The following is a 23460-nucleotide window of genomic DNA, read 5'->3' as shown; positions in this document are numbered from 1 at the left end:
TCAAAGCAACTAGAGAAAAAGATGACACCTTCTCTATAAGGGAAAAACAATTTGAATGTCAGCAGATGTCTCATCAGAAGCCATGAATGACAGAAGAAAATCACATAATTTTCAGTGGTTGGAAGAACTGTCAGCCCAAATTCTCTAACAATCCAAGTATTCTTCAGCAATGAGCAGGAAATCAGAATCATCTCAGATGAGGGAAATGAGGGAAATTTGTTCTCTTAAGAACTCTTAAAATAGCATCATAAAGCATCTCACCAGCAGGAAGGAAACAGAAAAAGAAAAACATGTAGCATTAAGTGGAGGGAAGAAGCATTGCCAAAAGATCTGCCAGTGGGTAAATCTATTTCTTTCCCTTAAATCAAAACAAAATTCCGACACTAGCTGATGTGGATGTGTGCACACACGCACAGGTCAGATGCAAGAGGAGTTGGCCACACACAAGGCTGGTGACAGTGTGAAGGGGAGGATGGTCCACTGAATCCTGATACCAGTAGATTTGTAAGCTCCCTGTCCCGTGAGTGTGTGTGTGTGTGTGCACGCGTTTGTGCATGCATGTGTGTGTGTGTGTGTGCACCTCAAAAGCAGCACTACAAAGTTATGTAGAGGGTCATATTAAAAACATAATAAACTGAAATGAAATTCTAAGAGATGTCCAAGTAATTGATGAGAAACAGGAAAAATAACCACAGAAGCAAGAAAACTTACAATCAAAATTAAAAAAATCAGATAAAATGAAAACTTTGATGTGTTAATTCTTAATTTATTGCTGCTTTCGTATGTGTAGATGTGGAGCATGTGTGTGTCTCTACCAACATGCTTGTGACTGTGCATGTGGGTACATGTGTACATGTGCATGTGAAAGCCAAAGGTTGATGCTGGGATTGTCTCTCAGTTCTCCTCTCTCTCTCAACATTCTCTTACTGAACTGAGTTTACTGACTGGGCATGGCTGGCCAGCAAGACCTAGGGATATGTTTCTATCTGCCTTTACAGTACCAGGGTTACAACGTGGGCTGACTGCTCCTAGCTTTCCACCTGGGTTCTGATCTGATCCTCAGGCTTGTGTGTGGCAAGACTTTATCAACCAACCCGCTTTCTCAGCTCCCCAATTCTTACTTTAAACACAATGATACAGGCAGGAAAACCCAATCTACAAAGTGATATTGTGTAAATGTCAATTAAAGAAAAAGAAAAGAGACTTTACCTAAGACAGATTGAAATTTTATACTGTGAAAGAAGCTAGTTCATCAAAAATTCTAGCCATCTTACGTGCAGTCAGACAACAGAGGTGCAGATCTGGCAAACAAAAATTATTGAACTAAAAGAGAACTAGATGAGCGTAATATCCATTTTAAATAACTAATAGAAAAACAGAGTGAAAATTATCAAGACTATAAAAATATAGAGGAGGCCAACACTGCTACCTTCTCCCTAGTTTACTGTATGAACCTGCCTATTCTGTGGCCTGAACTGAGAAACAACTCCCAACAAACTGATGCCACACCAAAGGTGGTCTCCAAACACAAGTCACTTAAACTATGTGCCAGTAGCAGAAGGATGGAAGGATACTCCCAAACACCACAGATAACATATTTCTAAACAGTCCAGCCTCAATGTGAAAGCTTAGCCATGTAAGACAGTGCATTGAATACTGTATGAAAATATGATATATGAAGATCTGTGGGACATAGCTAATGCATAACTAAGAGGGAGAGTCACAATACCAAATTCACCTGCTAGGCAGAGACACATACACAACCCCCTTCAGTGACAGCAGAGAAAAGTCAGTGGAGCAAAGAGATTAAGACTAAACACTCCGAGATGTTGGGCGTAAGCCAGGACTTTCCGAAAATGACTGCAGTGGCTCGGGAAACAATAGCAACAATCGATAAATGAGATTTAACAAACTTAAAAGTATTCTTCACAGCAAAGGAAACACTTAAATCAGTGAAGGACAGGCTAGAGAATGAGAAAAAATTTCATTAGCTATGCATCTGATAAAATAACCAGAATACTTAAAGAACACACAAGACCTAAATAACCAGAAATCAAATAGCCAAGTTAATGAAGAAACTAATGAGAGGAGCAAACAGTTCTCAGAATATAAAATGGCCAATAAACAGATGAGGCTTCACCTTTTCCACCCTTCAGTGAAGTGCAAATTAAAACTATATTGATAGTCTCCCTAACCCCAGTCAGAATGACAACCATTCAGAGTAACAACACATGCCAGTGAGGATGTGGACAAAGGGATCCCATACACACCCAGCAGGGAATCTAAACCAGTTCAGCCATTGTGAAATCAGTATGGAGGTGGTATTTTTTTTTTTTTAAGAAAACTGAAAATAGACCTCTCATACGACCCAGCTCTATCACTCCTGAGTTCTAACAAAGAATTCCAAACAGACATATCTTAGAGACCCTTGAACACCAAAGCTTCTGGTAGCATACAACAGCTAAGTTACAGAACCAACCCCAGTGTCCAATAATGGGAATGGGTAAAGAAAAAAAAAAGAGAATTTCTGGACCAAATGGACCAGAATGGACCAAATTTATGCTTTTTGTAGGAATGTTTTCTCTTGTTTGTTTCTAGATTTTATACAGATGCATGAAATCATGAATGTTTGTGGAAACAAAACTGTGTAGGGCCCATGGGGCTCTTGGGAAAAGGAGGGGGCTTGGGAAGTCATGTGTCCTTATTTAACCCACCACAAAGCACAATGAATACACACCAATGGGGGAACAGGAATGAGCACACTGAGTGATCAGACAACAACTTGTTCCAATTCCTTGTTTCTCAATTCCATATGGTCAAATCTCCGTCTCCTGAAGCTGTGACGATGACATCAGCTTTTCAAGAACCTTGCCACGGTGCCTGATTAATACTGCTCACATGCATGATTATGACAATTCCTTTAGAGCTAATGTTAAGAACGTCTTTTTTTTTTAATTTGCATTTGATGCCCAATGCAAATTTATCCTATCCTGTCGGGTGCTAGATTACTGTATCACAGAGCTTGATGGCATTTCTGCAGCGTGAGCAGCATTCACAGGTCTGGCTGATTTTGGAGGGTTTGGCTAGAGGCAGGTGACCCACCACGTGGTCTCTGATAACAGATGAAAGATAAGGCCTTATTTTTTGGTGTCCCATGCCACAAGGTGGCAGCTGGGTGATAAGAGGTCAGCCATCTCTGTCTTATTGAATACCCATCAGCACACTGTTCTATGGTAAAACATCAACACACAGAACACAGCAATGGAACTGAAAGTTATTAGCCCAAGTGGACAACAATGACACATCCATGAGAGTGGGATGTGGCAACAGTCAGTGTCTGTCTGCTCATTTCAACCTGTAGTGTTTTCTAATGTCACTTTCACAAGTCCCTCCAATAGAGAGATGAGACAGGAAATATTAGCAACAGTGATAAAAGCTATGAGTCATTTCTTTCTATCCTAATGTTTTTAATAGCGTGATGGAGTTAGAGATCTAATAAGCACATGACAAGAAATTAAACCTTCTCTTTGGCAATAATCCTTGGCCAACAGTTGCTATGTTTAGGTCTTCTATCTACAGTCAGCCAGGGGCTTTTTTTGTGGTGTTGGGTTAATTCTGTGCTTTTGCTTCTAGATTTTTTTAAAGCTAAGATAATGTGAATGTGATTGATTTATCTTGAATTTCTGAAGAGAGTAATCATCTGCTTTATGGAATACCTGTGCCAAAGACTGATAGGTGAAATGTTTTGATCCAACACTCTTTTCATTGCTTTCATCTGTGATGAGTTTATTTTCTACCTCTGAGTTGATAGATATCTAATAGATAATTTTGGGTATGGACTTCTATTAAAGAGACAGTTCAGAATCAGTAGAGACAAAAAGGGTCTCTTGACTTCGTGGCCACTGCACGGCCACACTGGCATCAGAAGAAGATATAGGAATATTCTCTGCTAAGAATAATGCCACATCATGTAAGAACACAGAACAATGACTCTCATGTTAAACACTTGCTAGTCACCTGTCACTTCTGCTTTACAACCATTTTTGTTTTATGTTTCACAAGCTACTAGCCACATTGCTTTTGAGATTAATTGTAATTACATAATAGAAAAATAAGCTTTTAAAATTTTTGCATAATCCAGTTAACATTAAAAGCAATCAATACAGCTATACCATCCTGTTTTTTTTTTATCAAAACAAATATTTGAAACAGATTAGGAAAAAGGGAAATGATTACTTTTTCAAAAATATCTTCCTGACTCAGGTATTACCATGGAACTGCCTCTGTAGACTCTTATTTTCATTGAATTTTGTGCTTTACATAATTCTGGTTTACAAGTATGCTAGTCCCTTTCCCTCTCCCTTCCTTTTCTCTCACCTCTATTACAATCTCCATTTAATCTCCATTACAATCTACATACTCTCTCCTCTGTCTATTATAATTTCCATCTGTCTTCTCTAGCATCTCTCCATCTCCTGGTAACTACATAGTAATAAGAAACAGCAAATCTGATTAACATACTTATCTTTTTAAAGATGTTTGTTTACTTATTTAACTTATACCTATTGACTGTATGCCTCTGTGTGGGCTGGTGCATGGATGTGCAGGGCCCAGGGAACAGAGGTATTAGATTTTCCTGACTTATAGGCAGTTGCTAGGAACTGAACTCAGGTACTCTGCAAGACAGTACATGTTCCTAACTGCTAGTACATGTCTGTAGCCCTAACATATTCATTATTATTTCCATCACATGTAATAAAAACACTGCTGTATTGCTTTTCTAGAAAATATAATGTTAACCGACTCTTCTCAAAGAGTCCATTTAACTTACCTTTATCCCAGTTTGCTTTAGGGATGAATGAAAGGGTTTTTCACAAGATATTCCTGGCCCTACCTGTTAGGTTTGTACTTCATCTAGGCCTTTTTCCCTACAAACTATGTTTCCTCTTCTGAGAGAAGCTCTTGGCTTGCTCTTCAATTCTAAGCTTTCTCTTTTGTAGTGCATTCTCTGAAAACTTGTCAGAGAACTGTTTAACTAAACATTGCATCATGCCATTTCCCTTTGAAAATACTTCCATTTCCCCCCTTCTATTTCCTGCAGGATAGAGCTCACAAGATTTGAATTCCACTTGTCCTTAGTTCCCTTTATTTCCTCCCAAAATGATGCCTTTTTAAGACATGGTTGCAGCCTGCATCCCTTCACAGCACATACCACATTGTGCTGCTCAATTCCTGAGTGTCGCCCAAGGCATGAGTGGTGTCTGTAAGGCACTCATCAACTCATCAGAGGCAAAATAACCAAGGTTACCTATGATGTAGGTAGATTATGAAGTGTAGTTACAATGTGACAACACTGGATGCTCAACACTTCAGTGCAATACCCACAGCTGGCAGAAGGGTGGCGCCCAGTGCTCTCCCGAGAAGTATGCGGAATTCTAAGCACAATGGGTACCGTGTCCTCACAAAAATAATTTTCTTATGTCTTAGGCCAGAAATGCAGATCTGGTCCAGTTCTGCCTTTTTGTGGCTGTTTTAGGGCTTATTTCCACTATCATAACCAAATTTACTCATTGTTAATTCTGTAAAATATTCCTTTGTGCAAACAGCATAATTTACATAGTTTCCTACTGACAGAAAGTTGAGTCTGCCTACTTTTCTGGTATATGTTACAGGACCTTGAACAACACTGAAGGTTTGCTTTAGCAATCTTAGACTTGCTTTGGAGCAGGGCCTGTGCTCAGGTGCACTGCATCATGGTACACCACAGTGGCTGTGCCCTGTGTTCTCACAGGCATGTAAAGTTCTGTGTGCGAAACAGCAACTTGTGTGTCCCAGACCTCTCTACTTAGCCTGTATAGTCCATGAAAAATGGGATTGTACCTACTTCCTTGACTGCTAACAAGGATTGGTTTAGATGTAATGTTTGCTGATTTACCCTCTCAGGTCTGTTTGTACTCTATTAATTTAAAAACTAAGTTCTGTGTCTCTTAAGTGATTTGTAAGAACTTAGAATCACGGTAAGTGGCATAGGGCCTCCCTCCCTCAGTGTTGGCAGCTTTCGCTTTGCTGTGGTGACCCCATGTGGCCTGGGTCACTCACTATACACATTAGGTTAAAAGCTTCGTGATGCTTGTATTCATCTCTGTTTCTCCAGTGCCAAGCAAGTGCTTAGTATGGAGTGTGAACACCATTGCTCTGTAAGTGTTTGCCAGACATACTTTTAAAACATATTTATTGTACTTATTAACAGGTTTTTGAGGCAGGGTTTCTCTGTGTAACCTTAGCTGTCTTGCTTGCTTTTGTGGATCAGGCTGGCCTCAAACTCACAGATATCCACCTGCCTCTACCTTCCAGAGTGCTGGGATTACAAGCTCCTGGTTACAGATTTATTTATATGTGTACATGTATGTATGTGTGTGGCCATATGTGTGCCACAAAGTGTGCGTGGAGGTCAAAGGACAACTTGTGGAAATTAGTTCTCTCTTTGCTTGAAGGCAAGCACTTTTACATGCCTAGGCATCTCATTGGCCCTGTTACAACTTTAAATATGGCAATTAACCCTTTTTATGATAAATATGATTTTTTTTGGCAGTTGGCTATGTGTACTGTTGAAGCCAAGGCTAAATGAAGTGTATGTAATGCATCTTTCTGTCTTGTACTTCAAAGCATGCCCTAAGGTACTCTTACAAATGTTGAATCCACAGAGGGAAGGTTATTTACATACAATTATTACTAATTGAGCACCAGGCTGTGCTTATTTCCATTCTTTTCAGTGCATTGGTAGTTTACCAGAAGCCCTTGAGCGGCAGAATATTTAGCCTGAATTTACCATGAAGTTAGAAATGATGTTGAGACCCAAGATATGGACTACATATTACGATGGATGTGTGTGAGGTTCATGGTTTGTGTCAACTTGAAATGATTACCTTTTTAGTAATGGTGTCCGGAGGTACATCCCGCCTCCCAAGTGGGTAAGGATTCCACTGGCTGCTAGGAGACACATCTTCTTGTCCATTGTCTAAAATGTTGCTTTGCTGGGACGGGGTCTATTGCGAAAATGGTATGGCATTCTTTAGTGATGTTTACAATAGTTTTCTGAAAAGAGTCCCTAACAATTATGGTAAAATTAATTTTGTTTGATTATAGAAAACATATATCCTAACTGGAAACACTATTATATGCTATTTGCTGAATAAGAATTCTAAGCTCACAGCTATTTTGGAAACAATGAGAAATACAATTAAAGTAACCATCTCAGAATTATTTACTGATTTTTAAAGTTTAGATTCTCTATAGTACCTAAATAAAGATAACCAGAATAAAATTAATCAATGCTTTAAAAACATCAACAACATTTTAAAGTTTGTCTCTTTAGTTTGATCTTACCAATTATAATATAAATTGAAACCATGCAATCCATAGGTTGGAATGTGCAATATTCCAAGCCATACCCTAACATGAGTTTTTCGATATGGTTTTGTAAGGATGCCCCTTCTGCTAATCCTTGGCGGATCAGCACTGGCAGATGAAGATGTTTGATGCTGTGCTCTATCAACAGACAGCTGCTAGAATTATGATCAAGTAAGCCATGTCTGCTCTGCTTGCTAAATTCAGTTGTTTATGCATCACTTATATATTAAATTTAAATTCTTCATAAGTTTTAAAAAATTGTTTTCTGTATGCTTCTGGTTTTTAGCCAAATATTGATGTAGATGTTTTGAGATGATTTATACTAGATTAACATTAAACAATCATATACATAAGAAAGAGACCTGTAGCATCTACTGGAGAGGTAACTGGTGGTGTATATAGTGGGGGCATGCATACAAAGTCCTCTTCCCCCCTGACCTCCAGGATGCTGAGTTCTGCTTGCTTTATTGGGAATTCCTGTGTGAGTCAGTTGCTGCCCATGCCAGTCCTTGCCTCTGTTCTGAAGAATGCCTGGTAGTGGCGCCCGGTTAGTGCTTGCTGGTATTTGGTGTGAGGAGGGTCCTTCAACCTTGGTGAGTGGGGTTACTGCTTTCATAAGCAACACAGAGAGCTTCCTGTCAGGCCTCATCTGGCTACACTGAGCAGTCTGCTACGGTCTCTTTAGAAAGCAGTCCGATACCCACCTTGTCTGTATTCTGACCACATGTATGTTTTTAATGAATTGCCAGAAAATATAGCAAAATTAATAGGGTTCGCAGTGAGACTGTCTTAATCCCTTTAGTGGGCATAATAAAAAGTACACAGCTCAAATTTCAACTTTTTCTTTCACTGTGTAAATACTGTTCCTGTAAGTCCATCAGGAGTTTAAAAAAAAAAAGAGAAAAACGATGTTTTAAAATGTAAACTCTCCTCTTAAGAGTGATTTTGTGTTCAAAAAATTTGAAAAAAGAGTAACACGCATGAGAAACATGTTTGAAAGTAGAGAAGTAGTGATCTGATGTATGTTTGAAGTGGATTTCTAGTTTTTCCTATTTCTAGACTAATATGTTCACATATGCCCGCACACTACTTTTCTAGGTATTAAAGTATGACAAATAAGAAAACAAAGATTAAGCAGCTAAAAGGTATTCACACACTCAAGAGTGATTGGCTAGTGTTTTCTTTTATTTTTTTTACACTGAAATACAGTTTTAACTGTATACTTAATTGAAATAAAACTGTGACAGTAGCCAGGTTTGATGGCACAAGCCTGTAATCTTAGCACTTGGTGGCTGTTATGGCATGATCTTGAGTTTGAGGGCAGTCTAGACTATATGGGAAGATGTTGTCTCAAAACTACCTGACCAGCCAACCAGTCAAAATTGGGATACAGTACTAGATGGGATGTTTAATTATAGGATCAAGTTATAAAATATGCCATTATCCAAAGAGGTGAAAAATATGAGATTTTTAGTGTCTGTGTCTCCTTGGTGTGGGTCCTCTGCCCTGTCATTTGGCTGTCTCTGTGTAAGACACACTCTTGAGAGGTGCACACAATTCAGCACTGGTTTCCTTTTCTTATTCACGTCACTCTCATTTTATATGTATTTTTTTCCTTAAACCTTTTCTTACCTTTACAGAAACGAATAATCTTATCTTGAATAGTCACTGAGAGCTCTTCAAAGTGGCACAATTCTTCTTGGCCCACAACAAAGGTGCAGCTTCATTCTATCAAAACCCTGACATCATGACCCAGGTTCATCAAAAAGTTTATAAATTAATTTGTCTTTTTTGAAAAATTAGAATTAACTGTCACACTAGTTCTTTAATATTATAGGGGACACAGGAACAAAAACATCAGGATCTTTGAAGAGATTTTTTTTCACTGCATAGTAAACTTAATGGAACTTCCTAAAAGCGTTTTCCTTATTAATTTCAAAAATGAGCTACTGTTTGATTTTTCCTAAGGGAGGCACTAAAGCCTGGAGAAACACAAAGGCCACAGAAATAACTTATTGATATTGGGTAGTGAAAAAGGATGACTGAAAAGTGGAATATTTTAGCATGCTCTCATTGTTTCTCAAAGTAGGATATATGCTGTAAATAAATTTGTTGTCTAGATATTAAATTTCTCCTGAGGATAAAAAGGAACTACTGGAAAGCATGATAGAAATTGATGCCATTGCTGTTACAATGTTTTATTTCAGAGATAACAAGCTAAACCAGGTGTTCACAGTCTTTCAGTACTCTTAAAGCCTAGGAAGGTGTCTGACATTCTTCATCTCACATAACCAGCCAAGGAAACATACTGCATAGGGCCTTAGCTGTTGGATTCTGCTGGTTTTGTTACTAGAATAAATGACCAGTGTGATTCAGTGAAAAAGCAAATATTTTGATAAGAACTATATCTTAAGAAAATTGGCTCCAAACTCTGCTATGGTCATTGGTAGATTTAGTGTTGAGGCTTTCTGAGAACAAAGAATGATGATAAATGCCAAGTAAAAGAAGTAGTTTCTAATCTGATTGAGTCTTCAATGTGCATTCCTTTCTGTATGTCTGAGTATATTTGTACTTGTATTTGTGTACCGGAATTTGTCTGAATAAATGTATGTTTGTATAAGTGTATATATCTGAACAGCATTAGCATGAGTAGATGAACAAAGCTGAATCATCAGCCTGCTAATTAATGGGGTACAGCATGCTTGTGAAATTATATGTAATGCTATCTTGCTTGAGAAAATATATCAGTGGCATTAGATTTTGACACTATGCCAAGTTCTTATGACATCTTTGGTAATGCAAGGATCTATTTTGTTAGAAAATTAACACATGATTTATAAAGGGAATTTTCATAGATTTAAGAAAATGTTAAAGATAATTTGTCCCAAGCATCATGGTGACACATGCCTATAATTTTAACACTCAGGAGGGAGCCTAAAGCTGGAGAATCACAAGTTTGAGGCTACATACTGAGACCTTGTACAAAGCAAAACAAAGCAAAGCAAAGCAAAACAAAACAAAATGCTAAAACTGGAGCAAACATACAAATCAATAAATAAAAACTAACAGCAAAAACAAAAACAGGAATTGCTAGAAAAATAATCTGCCCAAAAGTTTTTTAGTGAAATTGTTTCTGTATTAGTATTTCAGCAAGCTTTTGAGAAGAGATATTTATGACAAAGGGAAATATGTTGTGAGAGAGAATTTCTGTGGTTATGATTTTTAAAGACTGTGTTAGCCTGCAACAGAGATGAGACATCACCCACATCGATACTAATGTTGTTTGCACGTTTTAGCCTCTGTCTATTACAACTGTGTGCATTTGCAGGCTGCTGGCTTTTTTCATTATTAGAATGGTAGATTGCTCTTTCTGGAGGGATAAAGAACCAGTAATAAACATAGTAGAATCAATAGGAGTTACAGCAAAGCTGGCCTGAGGTACAGCGTAGATCTTGCTTTGCTTTCAGCAGAAAAAAATGGCATTGAATAAATGACCCTTGGCTTTAGGATGAATAAATGATTAACAGTGATGGTTTCATCCAGTCCTGAGCCATCTGCATGGGTCCAGTGGAAAATAAGACCAGAAGTTTAAAACCAGTCAGGGCAAATATTGCTGTCTAAATTTCTGTAACCCAGTAATATCTTACACAGTAATAAAATGATTTAGTAACTAATGAAAGAGACGTTTTCACCCCGATAACTTCAAAGAAACAATTATTCAATATGAGTATATACATACATTTAAATGACTTTGGCCTGCTTTCTTTGAAATCATAGTTTATATATATTACTGCCCAATTCTATAAATAATAGTCAAAAAGATTCTTTGGTGCAATGTTATGGTAAACAGTAAAAGAAGAAGAGGTAGCAAATGTAACTCTAGGTCTGTGGAATCTACAGCGCTAGAAAGTGGGAGCCATCCCCTGGGCTGGTACTAGCAAAGGCCACTGTTTCCTCCCGAGCTCTCTTGTGCTTTGGTAGTGTGGCTGCTGCATGGTTAGCATGTGATGCCAGAATTCTGTAATAACCATGTCACCATGCACATCTTGGTGAGGCCGAATAGTTAGGAAGTGCAGATGGATCTGATCAAGCAAATGGTGATTACTGACCAGTTCAGATAACTTGAGACATTTCTCTTCAGCACCTACAGAGTCATGTGGTCATGTTTTGCTGGGTCAGTGGAGACCCTCCATTTACTTCCCCTTTTAATTTTTTCCCATATCATCAGCTTTTGTGGTTGTTTGGATAATAAGGTGATTAGCTTAGGAAGTAACTGTGTCATCTACTGTGAGTCATGTATGAAAATGGCTGGTGTTACAATTGTGAAACTGCTTCGCCATATGTAGAAAGGGAAAACACTGGGTACCAGGCAGAGGCAGATTTCAGTTCTTTCTACTACTATGCATGACAGTAAAGCACATGACATGTCTGTGTGATTCGTGAGCCCTGATCTCTAGTCTGTTTCATACACCTCTTAAATATGTCCATGTGAATTGCAAGAAAAGCCATCCTTAATGTACCCCATAGTGTCAGACATAGTTCTCAGTGTTTCTCAGCCTTTGTCTTCCCCAAATGGAAATATTTATCATTCTATCATTAATGTAGGCAATAAGAATAGTGATTTGAACCAACACTTCCTTATAATGATATCCTTTTCCCAGTAACATAACATTTCAAGACAATAGCTGAGCTCAGTACAGTAGAACACATCAAAAAACAGCACATGAGCCATTGAAAACATCATAGAAAGTTGACTTGAATGCTTTTTGGAAAGGCAGCAAATAATCGAGAAGTGAATGAGTGAAAGAATGAATGAACAAATAAATATGAAATATTAGAATCCTATAATTTAAGTCAAACTTACGTGTCAACATTCTAATTCATAAAGTTCAACAGGAGCACTAACAAATTAATGAATAATCATAACTCTTTATATTAATTGTTATATTTGGTGGCATTTTCAAGAGTATCTTAAAGGCTTTCACGAAATTATCATATAAAATGTAATTTACTGTATACAGAATAGAAAGACTACAGTTAGCTTTTAATCCATGAAAAATGCATGCTTAACCTGGCATGCAGTAAATAGGGATGAGCTAGAAATGTTCAAAATCACAGTGTGTTTCCCTCCCTTGAATATATACTGTGCAAGCACCACAGGTGCCAGGTCTCTTCATCATAAGCAACTGAGTCCTTTAATGAGCTGATCATGAATTTGCTTAAGGACAGTGTCAGTGCTTCAGAGGGAGTAAGAGTGCTTCTTCCAGGTTTGGGAGGCAGAGATGGCCACAAGGCGTAATTACAGCCCTAAGTGTCCCAGGGGAAGGGCACAACTGCCACAAATGAGTGCTCAGCATTCCTTTATATTCCTTAGGAAGCTTCATGCTTTCCTTCTAGATGCCTGAGAGTGAGCTTCCACATGAAGGAAAACGAATGTCCAGTATGTTCTTGCCTGGCAAGAAGATTGAGAAGAACATGCACCAATATGATCCAGATAGCCTTGGCTCCTGAAGTCATGGCAGTTGGTCAGAAACTGTAAATGGATGGAACTGAAATGGCAAAATAAGAAGATGTAGACAAATGCTGCACGTTTTCTCTCATATACAGACTTTACTATATGTGTAAAGATATTTGTGTATGTGTATGGGACCATGAGAGAGCAAGAAGAAATCTTAAGAGGGTGGAGGAAACAGAAAGAGAGGATAATAGTTCATGTGACATGGAAGCAGAAGGGAGCTGTTTTGGGGGAGGAAGGAGGTCAGTGGGGAAGGGAGACAGGAGGACAGGTAAGAATACTGTTCCTTGTATGCTAATTTAAAAATTATATGAAAATAGATTAACTTTAGAGTTTGGCAGAAAACCTCCCCAACTTTGCAAATGAAAGCTTTGCAGAGTCGATGAATCTGGCAGAAGAGACAGCGTTGGGTATAACTCACAGGCTGAACTCCCATAGCCACAGCCACAGCCACAGCCACAGCCACAGCCACAGCCACAGCCACAGCCACAGCCACAGCCACAGCCACAGCCACAGCCACAGCTCTGGCTGTGTTTTGAATGCTTACGTGTAAATGTTTTCAAACTCATTACATACCAGATCGAGTACTGTACATTTTTCATAGACCTTAAACTGCTAATTTTAGAAATGGCCTTTTCATTCCTCTTCTTCCTTCTCCTTTCCTTCTTCCTCCTCCTTCATGCAGGAGATAATATAATGACAGTAATTTACTTTGAAGTCTTTCACTGTTTAAGTTGTTGGTTTGCAATTTATTGTGTTTTCCAGAGGGACTTCCTGTAAATCCTGTTAGTGCCTGAGAGATGATAGCTAAAGTGCTCAAATACAGCTCTGCAGTATTGCTTTTACAGCTCTGCACCATTGCTCTGCGTTATTGCGGTGAAGCATAACTATAGTGAGAGGTACCCCATTTATTCTCCAGGGCCACTGCACCCCAAGGCTAACACAACATGACAGCTATGAGTCCTAACTCATATCTGAAGAATAATTGGGATGCCAGGAAGACATTCATGTGCACTGCTACTGTTCAGTTAACACATGAGTCCAGATAATTGTATAGATTAAAGAGTAATTAGGGCTCAAATTAATCAAAACAGTCTTGTTGTCATATTTTTAGAGGGCTCCAGCAATAGCTTTCTTCATACCAAGATTCCTTTAATCTTCTCATGAATTTTTTGAAATTTCCTTTAGTTTTACAGTCTGATTTACACTACTTCCCATGTCCTCTTGTGAAGGGGTCTGCAGTTGTAACAGCTCACCCATCTGTGAGTGTGGATAAGATAAAGAGGTCCTCTTTGGATGGAAAGAATGAGGGCTTTGGATATCTAGGAGGTACCAAGAAAATTGTTGTGCTGATAGTGTGATAGAGCCATTAACTGCACACAAGTTCAGAGAGTGTGGGCTGGGCCACGAGCATGTCATGATGAGAGATATTGCTGATCTCAGCAAATGCCAGCAGAGAATGTTGTTATGCACCACTGGCCATCCCCTGAGAACAAATAAAATAATATTTAAAAGTTTCCAGTTTTGGTAGGTTTTGATTGCTCTCTTTCCCTCTCTTTCTGTGTGTGTGCATGTGTGCACATGGGTCTGTGAAAAGTTGTGGATATAAAAATCTCCATATTATGCTACCACAGCCTGAATTAAACTATCTAGAGTTAGGGAATGTTACCAGACATTTGACAGTGAATGCGAGGCATTAAGGTATGGGAGTTTGTCTCACATTTAATTTTCTACAGAAAAAAAATGCTTGGAGGGTGCTATCACTCTGTTTCCCTATTTTGTACTGCTTTTTCTACAAAATGATCACATTAACATGTTGTTATAATAACATTGTATGAAAATGACTCATATCTCTCCACAGAGATGTAACAGAGAGAAAGCATTAATCAGTTTAAGCAGGTGAGACTGAACAAGACAAATGTTTCCTCAGCAATGGGAATTCTTCCTCTCATTAATATACGTATTACATATATTGCTAATATGTACACATTTTTGTTTAAAATATATGAACTTGTTGCTACTTACATCTCTTCCTCCTGTGCTCTATTTCCACAAGGACTTAAAAAAGCATCTACCATGGTAAACATTTAACTTCTATTCAGGATATTATGCTTTCTAAAGGAACCACCCAAATCCAAAACAATTTTCAGTGTTGTTCTCAGAATGCTTCACCAACAAGGGGCAGAGGTAGTCTCCAAAACAGTAAACACGAGATGTGCAAACACAAAAGAAAAAAAAAACATGAAAGAATAGGAAAATAAGTAGAAAGGTGATGCTTAAAGCAACCCCGAAGGCCATGTGCCTGCTCAGTCCAAAAAGCAAGAGTCTGGTAATCAATCTAGCTACAATAAACACCGAGCAGCTACGATTCAGGCTCTACATCATTTGCCCTAGTGCTCTAGGACTATGGAGAGTCCGTAGCAAGCAGGGCCGGATGCACAGCCTAAATACATCAAGTGAACAAACATCAAGTGGCTTTGGGATGCTGACACATGTAGGGCAGTCCATACTTACTTTCTGAAGAGGTAGGTCTTGAAGTTCAAATTTAGACTTAGTCTGCAAGTTTAAAGTCATGCTTCTGCCTGCATGCATTGCTGAAATACCTCCATAGGGCAGCATGCCAAGGTTAACTGTGTTGTGTTTGTAAGCAGCGTTCTGAGTAGAGGAGATAACCACGTGACAGGGTGTAAACACGGGCTCCACAAACGGATCGTTACATGAACACATCTAAATTCATAACATTGAACTGTAAGCGGGCAAACAGTAACTCTTCATAAACATGCGCTCCATCAGACAAAAGCATACAGTTACAGGGTTAGTTGTGCACATAATGAGTGCCATCCAGAGCTACAGAAATGACAAGCAAAGATACACTGTTTACACCTGCTCTCACATAAACGCTAAGGGTCTGTCCCTTATATATCATGATGATCATGGCTGGAGACAAGCATTGCTCATTTGCAGTTGTCTATTAGTTTTGCAAATCGAAATAGTGAGATTTTAATAAGATTCCATTTGCTATAAATCTCATTGTCTCACATATTGAGATCAGCACATAGAAAAGACAGATGTTAACCTCTAACTCTGCCTAAGCCAATGTGTGGCAACCTTAAGGGCAGTTATAATTTGAAAATGGTTAGTGCTATTCTTTTTTGTATGCATTAAATATCTGCACAGCATTCTGTTAATATTTATGTAGTGGCTATATTTTTTTTGCCAGGTACTAATGAGTAGTAGTTTTTCTCTATAGGATTTCAGAAAAAAAAAAAGAAAAAAAAAAAGAAATCAAGATATTTTAAAATGGCCTGACATCAAATTTTCAACCTACAGTGGAAACACAATCATTGACAGTGCTTGCATCTGTCAGTAATTCTCTTATTTAATGCAGTAGACCTTTTCTTCGCTAGCACTGAGAACTCGTAGCTGGATGCTATTTTTGCTCTGAGGGCACTGTTCTCAAAGCAATGATGCTCATCATCAGAGTTTTGTGAGCTATGGAGAGAGATGACTGGTGATATACTTTTCTGCAAATTCAACTCGTTAAGGACTATGGACTAGTTCCCTGTCAACACACCCAAAGTGAAACAAGACTCTCAGGCTCTTCCTGGTTCAGGGTTAATTCCTTGATGTCCCATAGAGGACCAACAATCTCAGACACGTGGGTTCACATTTTTAATTCTTGGTCACAGTAGGGCTATGTCATAGAAGCATTAGCCAGTAAAATAAGGGAAAAACAGTATCACTTTTCTAGTGTAGCACTTGAAGCCGTCTCTCTCACCAAGGCCAACACTGAGATCTTTTGCCAACTCAGTGTTGCACTGTTAAGCCTATAATAGGAGCAGGCCTGCAGGCAGTTTACTTTTATGTGAAATCACAAAGATCCTGCAGCTGCTGGTATTGCTATTGGCTGAGGATTGGATAGCTTAGCTGAGTTTCAGAGGATAGAATTATCCCACATCTCTGGTGCATTGGATCATGGACAGAATGTCAGCTCTGTCAATGTCATTTGACATGGTAATATGTACACTGGCATCATGAATTCATCTGGGACAATATCTGGGAGATTTCAAAGGAAATGCATCTTGAGTTATTCTAAGTAACTCAGCTGAGTGGATAAGGAAATGTCACTTGGAGTAAACAATAAGAAAGCTTCCAGGAAACTGTGGCTTGGAGCAGTAGTCTAAAGTAACTCAACTTCTTGAATCAAATGAGAAACTATTGAATATACATCAAAATTGCTCTGAAACGTTAGTGCTAGAACCAGTGAATTATAAACAAAAAGCTCAATGGAAAAAGAAGGTGTCATCACAACAATGAAAAATATAGATAGATTCACGTTAGCTGTCTGGGCTAGGCAGGGCCTTCAGACTTGCTAATCCAGACCCTTCCCAAGCTCTGTACTGTCTATATCTACAGGGGTCACTTACTTCTTAATGTCTTGCTTCAGAGTGGGTGGGGCACATCTATCCATGATACCAGTGAATCGAAAGCTTCACACCATGCTTTGTTCCACTCAGTATCTGTCTCCAATAATGAGTCATCATACATAAACTTCCCACACTGTCTTAGGACCGTTCTTAGTTCATATTACCCTGTTATATATGGTCATCTCTACATGAGGCCAGAGTTCCCAACCGTACTGTATTATTTGAGCCTAAGTATTTTCACTTTTAAGTCATCTGTCTACATGGAGGGTAGCTTGAGGTAAGGCATATGCCATCTGACGAGGTGTCTCCTGATGCCAGCCATGAGACTTTAACAAAGTTTTCCTCAATGGATAGACTGTACCTATTTGAAACATTTTGATGAAATATTTTGCAAGGCAGAACCAATTTTAGGAAAACTATTTCTTTGTTACGTAGATACAATCTGCAAATCATTATTTTTAAAAGACTAAGCCTGAAAATTCAAATTTAAAAATACATAGCACACTGAGCTAGCTTTGTAAATGCCAACATTAAGTAAAACTGAAATGACAGAATGAAGCAACCTGGTGCTGTAATATCACTCAGAACACCTAATTTGAAGACATGGCAGGGAAAGGCCCCATTTTTGCAAACAATCTTTAGTTTTGATGTGAGTTTGGGGCACACACAGCCTTCTGAAGTAAGGCCATAGGGCTCCATGTGCAATGTGCGGAAGCTCTAGAAAAGGGAAGTTTTGGTTTCTCTTAGGCTCAATTAGGCAAAAAGAATCTGTTTTGTACTGTTTTTCTGTTTTGTTTTTAACTCTCCAATCACTGTTCATTTCACACAATATTATGACTCAATTTTTAACTTAAGAATTTGTTTTGTACTGTTTTTCTGTTTTTGTTTTTAACTCTCCAATCACTGTTCATTCTACACAATATTATGACTCAATTTTTAACTTAATTAGGATTAATTTGGGATTTATTTCTTTGTTTTGCTATGGTGTACACACTAATTTGTTACATTTATAGTCTTCTTGAGCCATCATCTAGAATTGTTGTTTGTAGCTTGACTTGAATTGTAGAATTTCCTTCTACGTAAAAGACAATATTGTAAATGGCAGGATTTTTTAGTCGAATAAAACAGTGTGTAGCATTTAATCTCTGCTTATTTTGTTTTTCTGTTACTTGCTGGGTAGATTATTGCTCATTAGAAGTAAGAACTTCAGTTGTCCCTTAGCTGTAGCTATGTGCAAATTTTATAAACAAATTAAGCCCGAGTTTAATATAAGTGAGTCTATGTGGAAAAGGATGAAATACTCACTTTTTATAGACTCAATAAAAATAACACTCTTTAGGTCACCAGGGAACAGTTTTGGGTCCTGAGAGAGGCAGCCTTGCTTTCATGGCTAGAAAGACATTGAAGCACCATCCCAAACAATCGAGTCAAATTCTTTCTTACCAACAATATTCAGGTTTTGATATGTAATTCACCTGCTGGTTATGACTTCTCAGAAAGCATAGGCAATACCCACAATAACCTACTGCAACCATCCCACCCACAAAATAAAAATAAAATTCTGGGAGCTATCATTCCTATAACTCATGCATCACCACATGTGCTCAGAGACACCAGGAAAGTAAAACCCAAGGCAGGAGGGGAATTCTTACAGAGAAATGCTGACATACCCTGTCTAACCTTCTAGCTTCTATATGTCTAAGCAGCTGCTGTCTCCAGTCTGCCGGCATTTTGCCACAGCTCTCCTCTCCCTTCACAGGGGTGGGCCTTGTCTTTATATCACTGTTATCTGATGTCTTGTCACCATAGTTACCCAAGTTATAGTCAGATGGTATTTTTTCCAGGAGGGCTGCCATGGTAGGCCTAGCTGAAACTGGCCTGGTTTGGGAGGCCCCATAACTCTCTGTGCTGTAGCTCCTGGCGGATAGAGGCCTCCTCTGGGTAAGGTTTTTAGCGGGGAAACTGCCCGCCTGCGCTTTCACTTCTTGATATGAAGGGTGCTCATCTTCGTACCTGCCATTCCTTTTGAGGAACTGAGGATCAGTCATTGAAATGCTGCTCTGGCCTTCCAGCCCTCCCCTATAGGCTGCTCGGCCATACCTGTCACCAGGAGCCAGCTCATGGGGCTCACTGACCCTTCTGAACATGGCCATCTCAGTGGAGCTGGCCAGGGAGTCAGCCCTCCTTAGGAAGCCTGCCCTGGGCCCCTGGCTGGCAAACTGAGCATTCACCATGACATCCTCATTCACAGATGGCTGGGAAAAGGAGAACATCTGCTCCATGGGTGGGTATCCTCTGTAGGCTCTGGGGCTGACCAGATCCTTGGCGATGTTTTTGCTGGGCTGTTGCACATACTCAGAATTGTGTGCAAAAGGGGGTGGAATCCTCTTCTCTGCTTTAACTTCCACTGCCCCTTGTGGATTGAAGCTTTGGTCAAACTGATAGACCTTCTTAGTCATAGATGCTTTTTGTTGGGGTGGCCCTTTACTACTTCCGTACATGAGCATCTCGTCATCCAGCATAGGTACCGACTGGCTCCTGGACATACTGGACATGCCATGCTCTGGTCCCAACAGCTTGTCTGGCCTCTCATGGCTTCCTAAGTGATCACTCCCAGAGGCATAGTTTTCCAGTGGAATGTTATAAACCTTGTAGGTACCAATGTCAATCTCATCAATACTCTGAGACTTTTTGAATTTGTTGGACCTTATGTCTTTCATGAGTGGGGAGAGCCTCTCTGTGCTTTTGCTCATTGCAATAACACCTTTAGATGATTCTGGACGGCAGTGGATTTGAGAAAAGACATTACCAAGACTCCTGTTGGGGGTAGAGTCATGGTACTCCCATGGCACTCCTGGAGAAAAGGGACCGGCTGCCTCTGTAGGCTCCTTCATGTGGTCTTTTCTTTCAGGCAAGGGACTGGTAGTAGGGGTTGTTTCTAATTTGGAAGGAAAGGCAGTCCTGTCTTCAAATGGACTGGGTGTTCTGGTCCAATTCTGCCAGGGATTGGAAGGAGGCACTTCTGTTTCTGGCGTGTGTCTGTGTGTGGACTGCTCCAGTTCCAGGGGAACACCGACAATCCTTTCTTGCCTGATTAATGGCCTGCGCCCATGAGCAGGTATGCTTCTGGCCTTTGAGCTTAAGAGAGGATTGTTGTTGGCATTCTCGCCTGTGGCTTCCTCTGAGACAAAACCTGTGTTGTCATAGTGGGAGCCATCAGTCCAGTTGTCAGAGAAAGCATCGCTCATTGGCAGCCGGTCAGGACGCTGGGGGAGGTTCCCTGGGGGCACAGCCTCCCGCTGGCTGAGTAATGGCTTTGCATCCAGAGGCTGTGGGAAAGGTGGTGCAATCCTGTGAACACAAGCAGAAGGAGAAACATGACCAAGAGGAAGAGCTGACTTTTCCAGAGGAAGAATAAGTAACAGAGAAAGCCATCAGCCTTTGTGTAGTTCATTTATCTCCATCTGTCATATGGTTAGAGTAGCATTATTTCATATCCACCATCCAAAAAGTCCACTTTACCCTGCTCTGCCTTTCATATCTTCTGTGTATCCACGGCCTTCTAGCACACTGGGAAACCGACTGCCTAGTATGTTCATTGTTTACTGTCTTAGGTCCTTCCCTGGAATGCAAACATGAAGAGGAAGGAAGGTCTTTTCCTTTTTGAGCTCAGGACACATGTTGGCTAAATGGGTGAATGAAGTAAGTGCCCTTTCAACCATGTCCCTGAACAGGCTGGCAAGGCTAGTTCCACTACTTATCCCTAGAATTTCTGACTCAGAACACTTCCAAATTCCAGATGAGAAAATTTAAAAATGCTTGGTACTTCTAATGAATACAAGCTGTCTTCAGGTAAGGACAAGCCTCTAGTTTCATGTATTTCATTAGTTTTTAAAGTAAGCAAAAAAAAGCTTCTTCAGACTTAGGTGCCATTAGACTTTGTTTGAATTTATTCCTCTCCTCCATTATCCTTCCTTTCCCCCATATCTTCCCTTTCATTTCTTGTCACATATGTCTGTTGCCTTCTCTTTCTTCCTCCCGTAAGATCTCTTCCATCTTCTCACAACTTGATAGTCTTATATTGGCCTATAGACAGTCTATCTAAGGATTGTCTATAGCACTATGCATCTACTACTGCACTATTGTCTACTGCACATGGCATCTAGTGTTGAACCAGTGCCACCTCCAGCATATGCCTATCTTCCTGAGAGCACTTGAATTCACTTTGTTAATAATACTGAATTATATACACTTGTAATACAATATATATGCATTATTAGCAATGATCAAACACAAATTTTTACCTTCAAGTTTTTAGTTCCTACTGTGACTTACCACAGTCTCTTCCCACTGGCATGGATGCCAGGACCCAGAGGATGGCTTTGATGCCCCACAAAGTCCCAGCTGAGTCCCACATGCTTACCTGTATCTCCCACCTTCTGTGCCACTCATGTGCTAAACACGATTCCAACATCAAGCAGATTCCACTCTGTCAAAGCTGCTGAAAATGAACATTTGGGAACATAGAAGCGGGAGTTCTCAACACACCTGTTACCCCACAAAGAGTTATGGATGGCATCCTTAGCTGTTGTCTGCAGGGACCCCACTTTCACCCGGGTGTTAGAGGATCCCGAGGAAGCCTGGGAAGGCGAGTAGTCTGAGTAGGTGCCTGAGGAGACACTGTTATTCAGACAGTGAGTTTTGTCAACTTCAGACTCATCAGTTGATTCTGAAATTTAAAGGGGAAACATGTTACAATGCTACAAACATGGACAGATACAAAAGAAGTATGAAAAGCAGACTCCATATGGATTAATGTCAGAAGCACACATGTGCGGGCACTTATAGACTATGGCATGTTGTAATGTATAAGTGGCGATTTATCATGCACATGCATTGGGCACAGTTCCACATCGGCTTCACGATGTTACCTTTTTTGTCCTTCCCTAGCAGAACAAGTTTGGGTGGGTACAGAGGGGTCTCAGCTAATGAAGGGTGAAGTTCCCCAATCCTCATTTCATTAGCTGGATGAACAAAAGAATCCTGAGAGATATAATAATACAGGACAAGGAAAGTAAACATTTAAATAATGGTTAACCAAGATGGCAATATCTTATTTGGCTCAAGGATGCGGCCCTAGACTTTAATTCACCATGGGGCACTGTGAAAAGAACCCTGTGTATCTCTAATTGTACACTAATTATTTTTCTGATTTATATGGACCCATTTATTCATTAGATGTATTTTTGGATGCTATTTACATTCCTGGCACTGTGCAAAGAACTGTGGAGTTTCCCAAGAAAGACACAATGTGGCCTTCTGGAAATTACCAATCTAATTGAGGTGGAACAGAGCTCATTTCAACACAGCCACACCCTCTGCAGGCACTGTGTCTCACACTCACATGTGCTGGATGTGAGAGTTCTACAGGCCGAACTCCTGAGAGCTCCAAGTGGGAAGGGCATTGTTGACTGGTGGGGTCTTTGCTACTCCCCTCACATTATCCCATCAGAGGCCCAGGAATCATGCCCTCCTGGACACTGCTCTTCAGTCCCTGCTGTGGCCCAAGTGGCTGTGTTGGCAGTCACTGTGGGTCTGCTGTGCCTCGTCCTCAGGGTGTTAGTGTTCTCACGGCCTACCTACTTAATCTTCATCGCACATTGAATGTTGAGTGTAATGAACGGCAGTAGTACAAGAAATATAACTTAATGAAGAATGAACAATATGAAAGTTCTACAAGTTTAAAAACTTTCCCCTCTGTCTCTCTCTCTCTCGGTTTATTTAATTTTATGTGTTAGTGTTTTACCTGCTATATATAAATACATTATTTCCATGCAATGCCTGTGGCAGCCAGAAGAGGGCATTAGATGACCTGGGACTGGGGCTAACACTATGTGGGTGCAAAGGCAACCAGAATTCTCAACCATTGAGCCATTTCACCAGTGCTCATATTCCATGAATTTTAATTTCCAGAATTCAGGTAATTCCCAATTAAACACTATCAGGAGAGCATTAAGAAAGCCACTCTCTGTACTCAACAGCTATGTCTTTTAACTTCTTTAGAATATTTTGAATTCAAAGAAGAACATTCAGGGTTTTTGTTTGTTA

At 39.7% G+C, this 23460-nt stretch overlaps 1 protein-coding gene across 1 annotated transcript in view; it reads right to left on the bottom strand.

Annotated features, from left to right (window-relative positions):
• Positions 1-23460, bottom strand: part of Lrrc7 (leucine rich repeat containing 7) — a 680756-nt gene that overhangs the window by 45370 nt on the left and 611926 nt on the right. Inside the window, exons 20-24 of the mRNA XM_055614269.1 lie at positions 22284-22395; positions 21901-22081; positions 19023-20703; positions 15440-15580; positions 6927-7046 (exon numbers count right to left, since the gene is read on the bottom strand). Coding sequence (XP_055470244.1) covers positions 6927-7046; positions 15440-15580; positions 19023-20703; positions 21901-22081; positions 22284-22395 — 2235 coding nt within the window. The remainder of the gene's footprint in view (positions 1-6926; positions 7047-15439; positions 15581-19022; positions 20704-21900; positions 22082-22283; positions 22396-23460) is intronic.

Source organism: Psammomys obesus, unplaced genomic scaffold (genome assembly GCF_907164565.1).
Source record: "Psammomys obesus unplaced genomic scaffold, mPsaObe1.curated_primary_1811, whole genome shotgun sequence".
In the NCBI taxonomy this organism is placed as follows: Eukaryota; Metazoa; Chordata; class Mammalia; order Rodentia; family Muridae; genus Psammomys; species Psammomys obesus.
The sequence above is the reverse complement of the archived record's forward strand: the minus strand, read 5'-3'. Positions and strand labels throughout refer to the sequence as shown.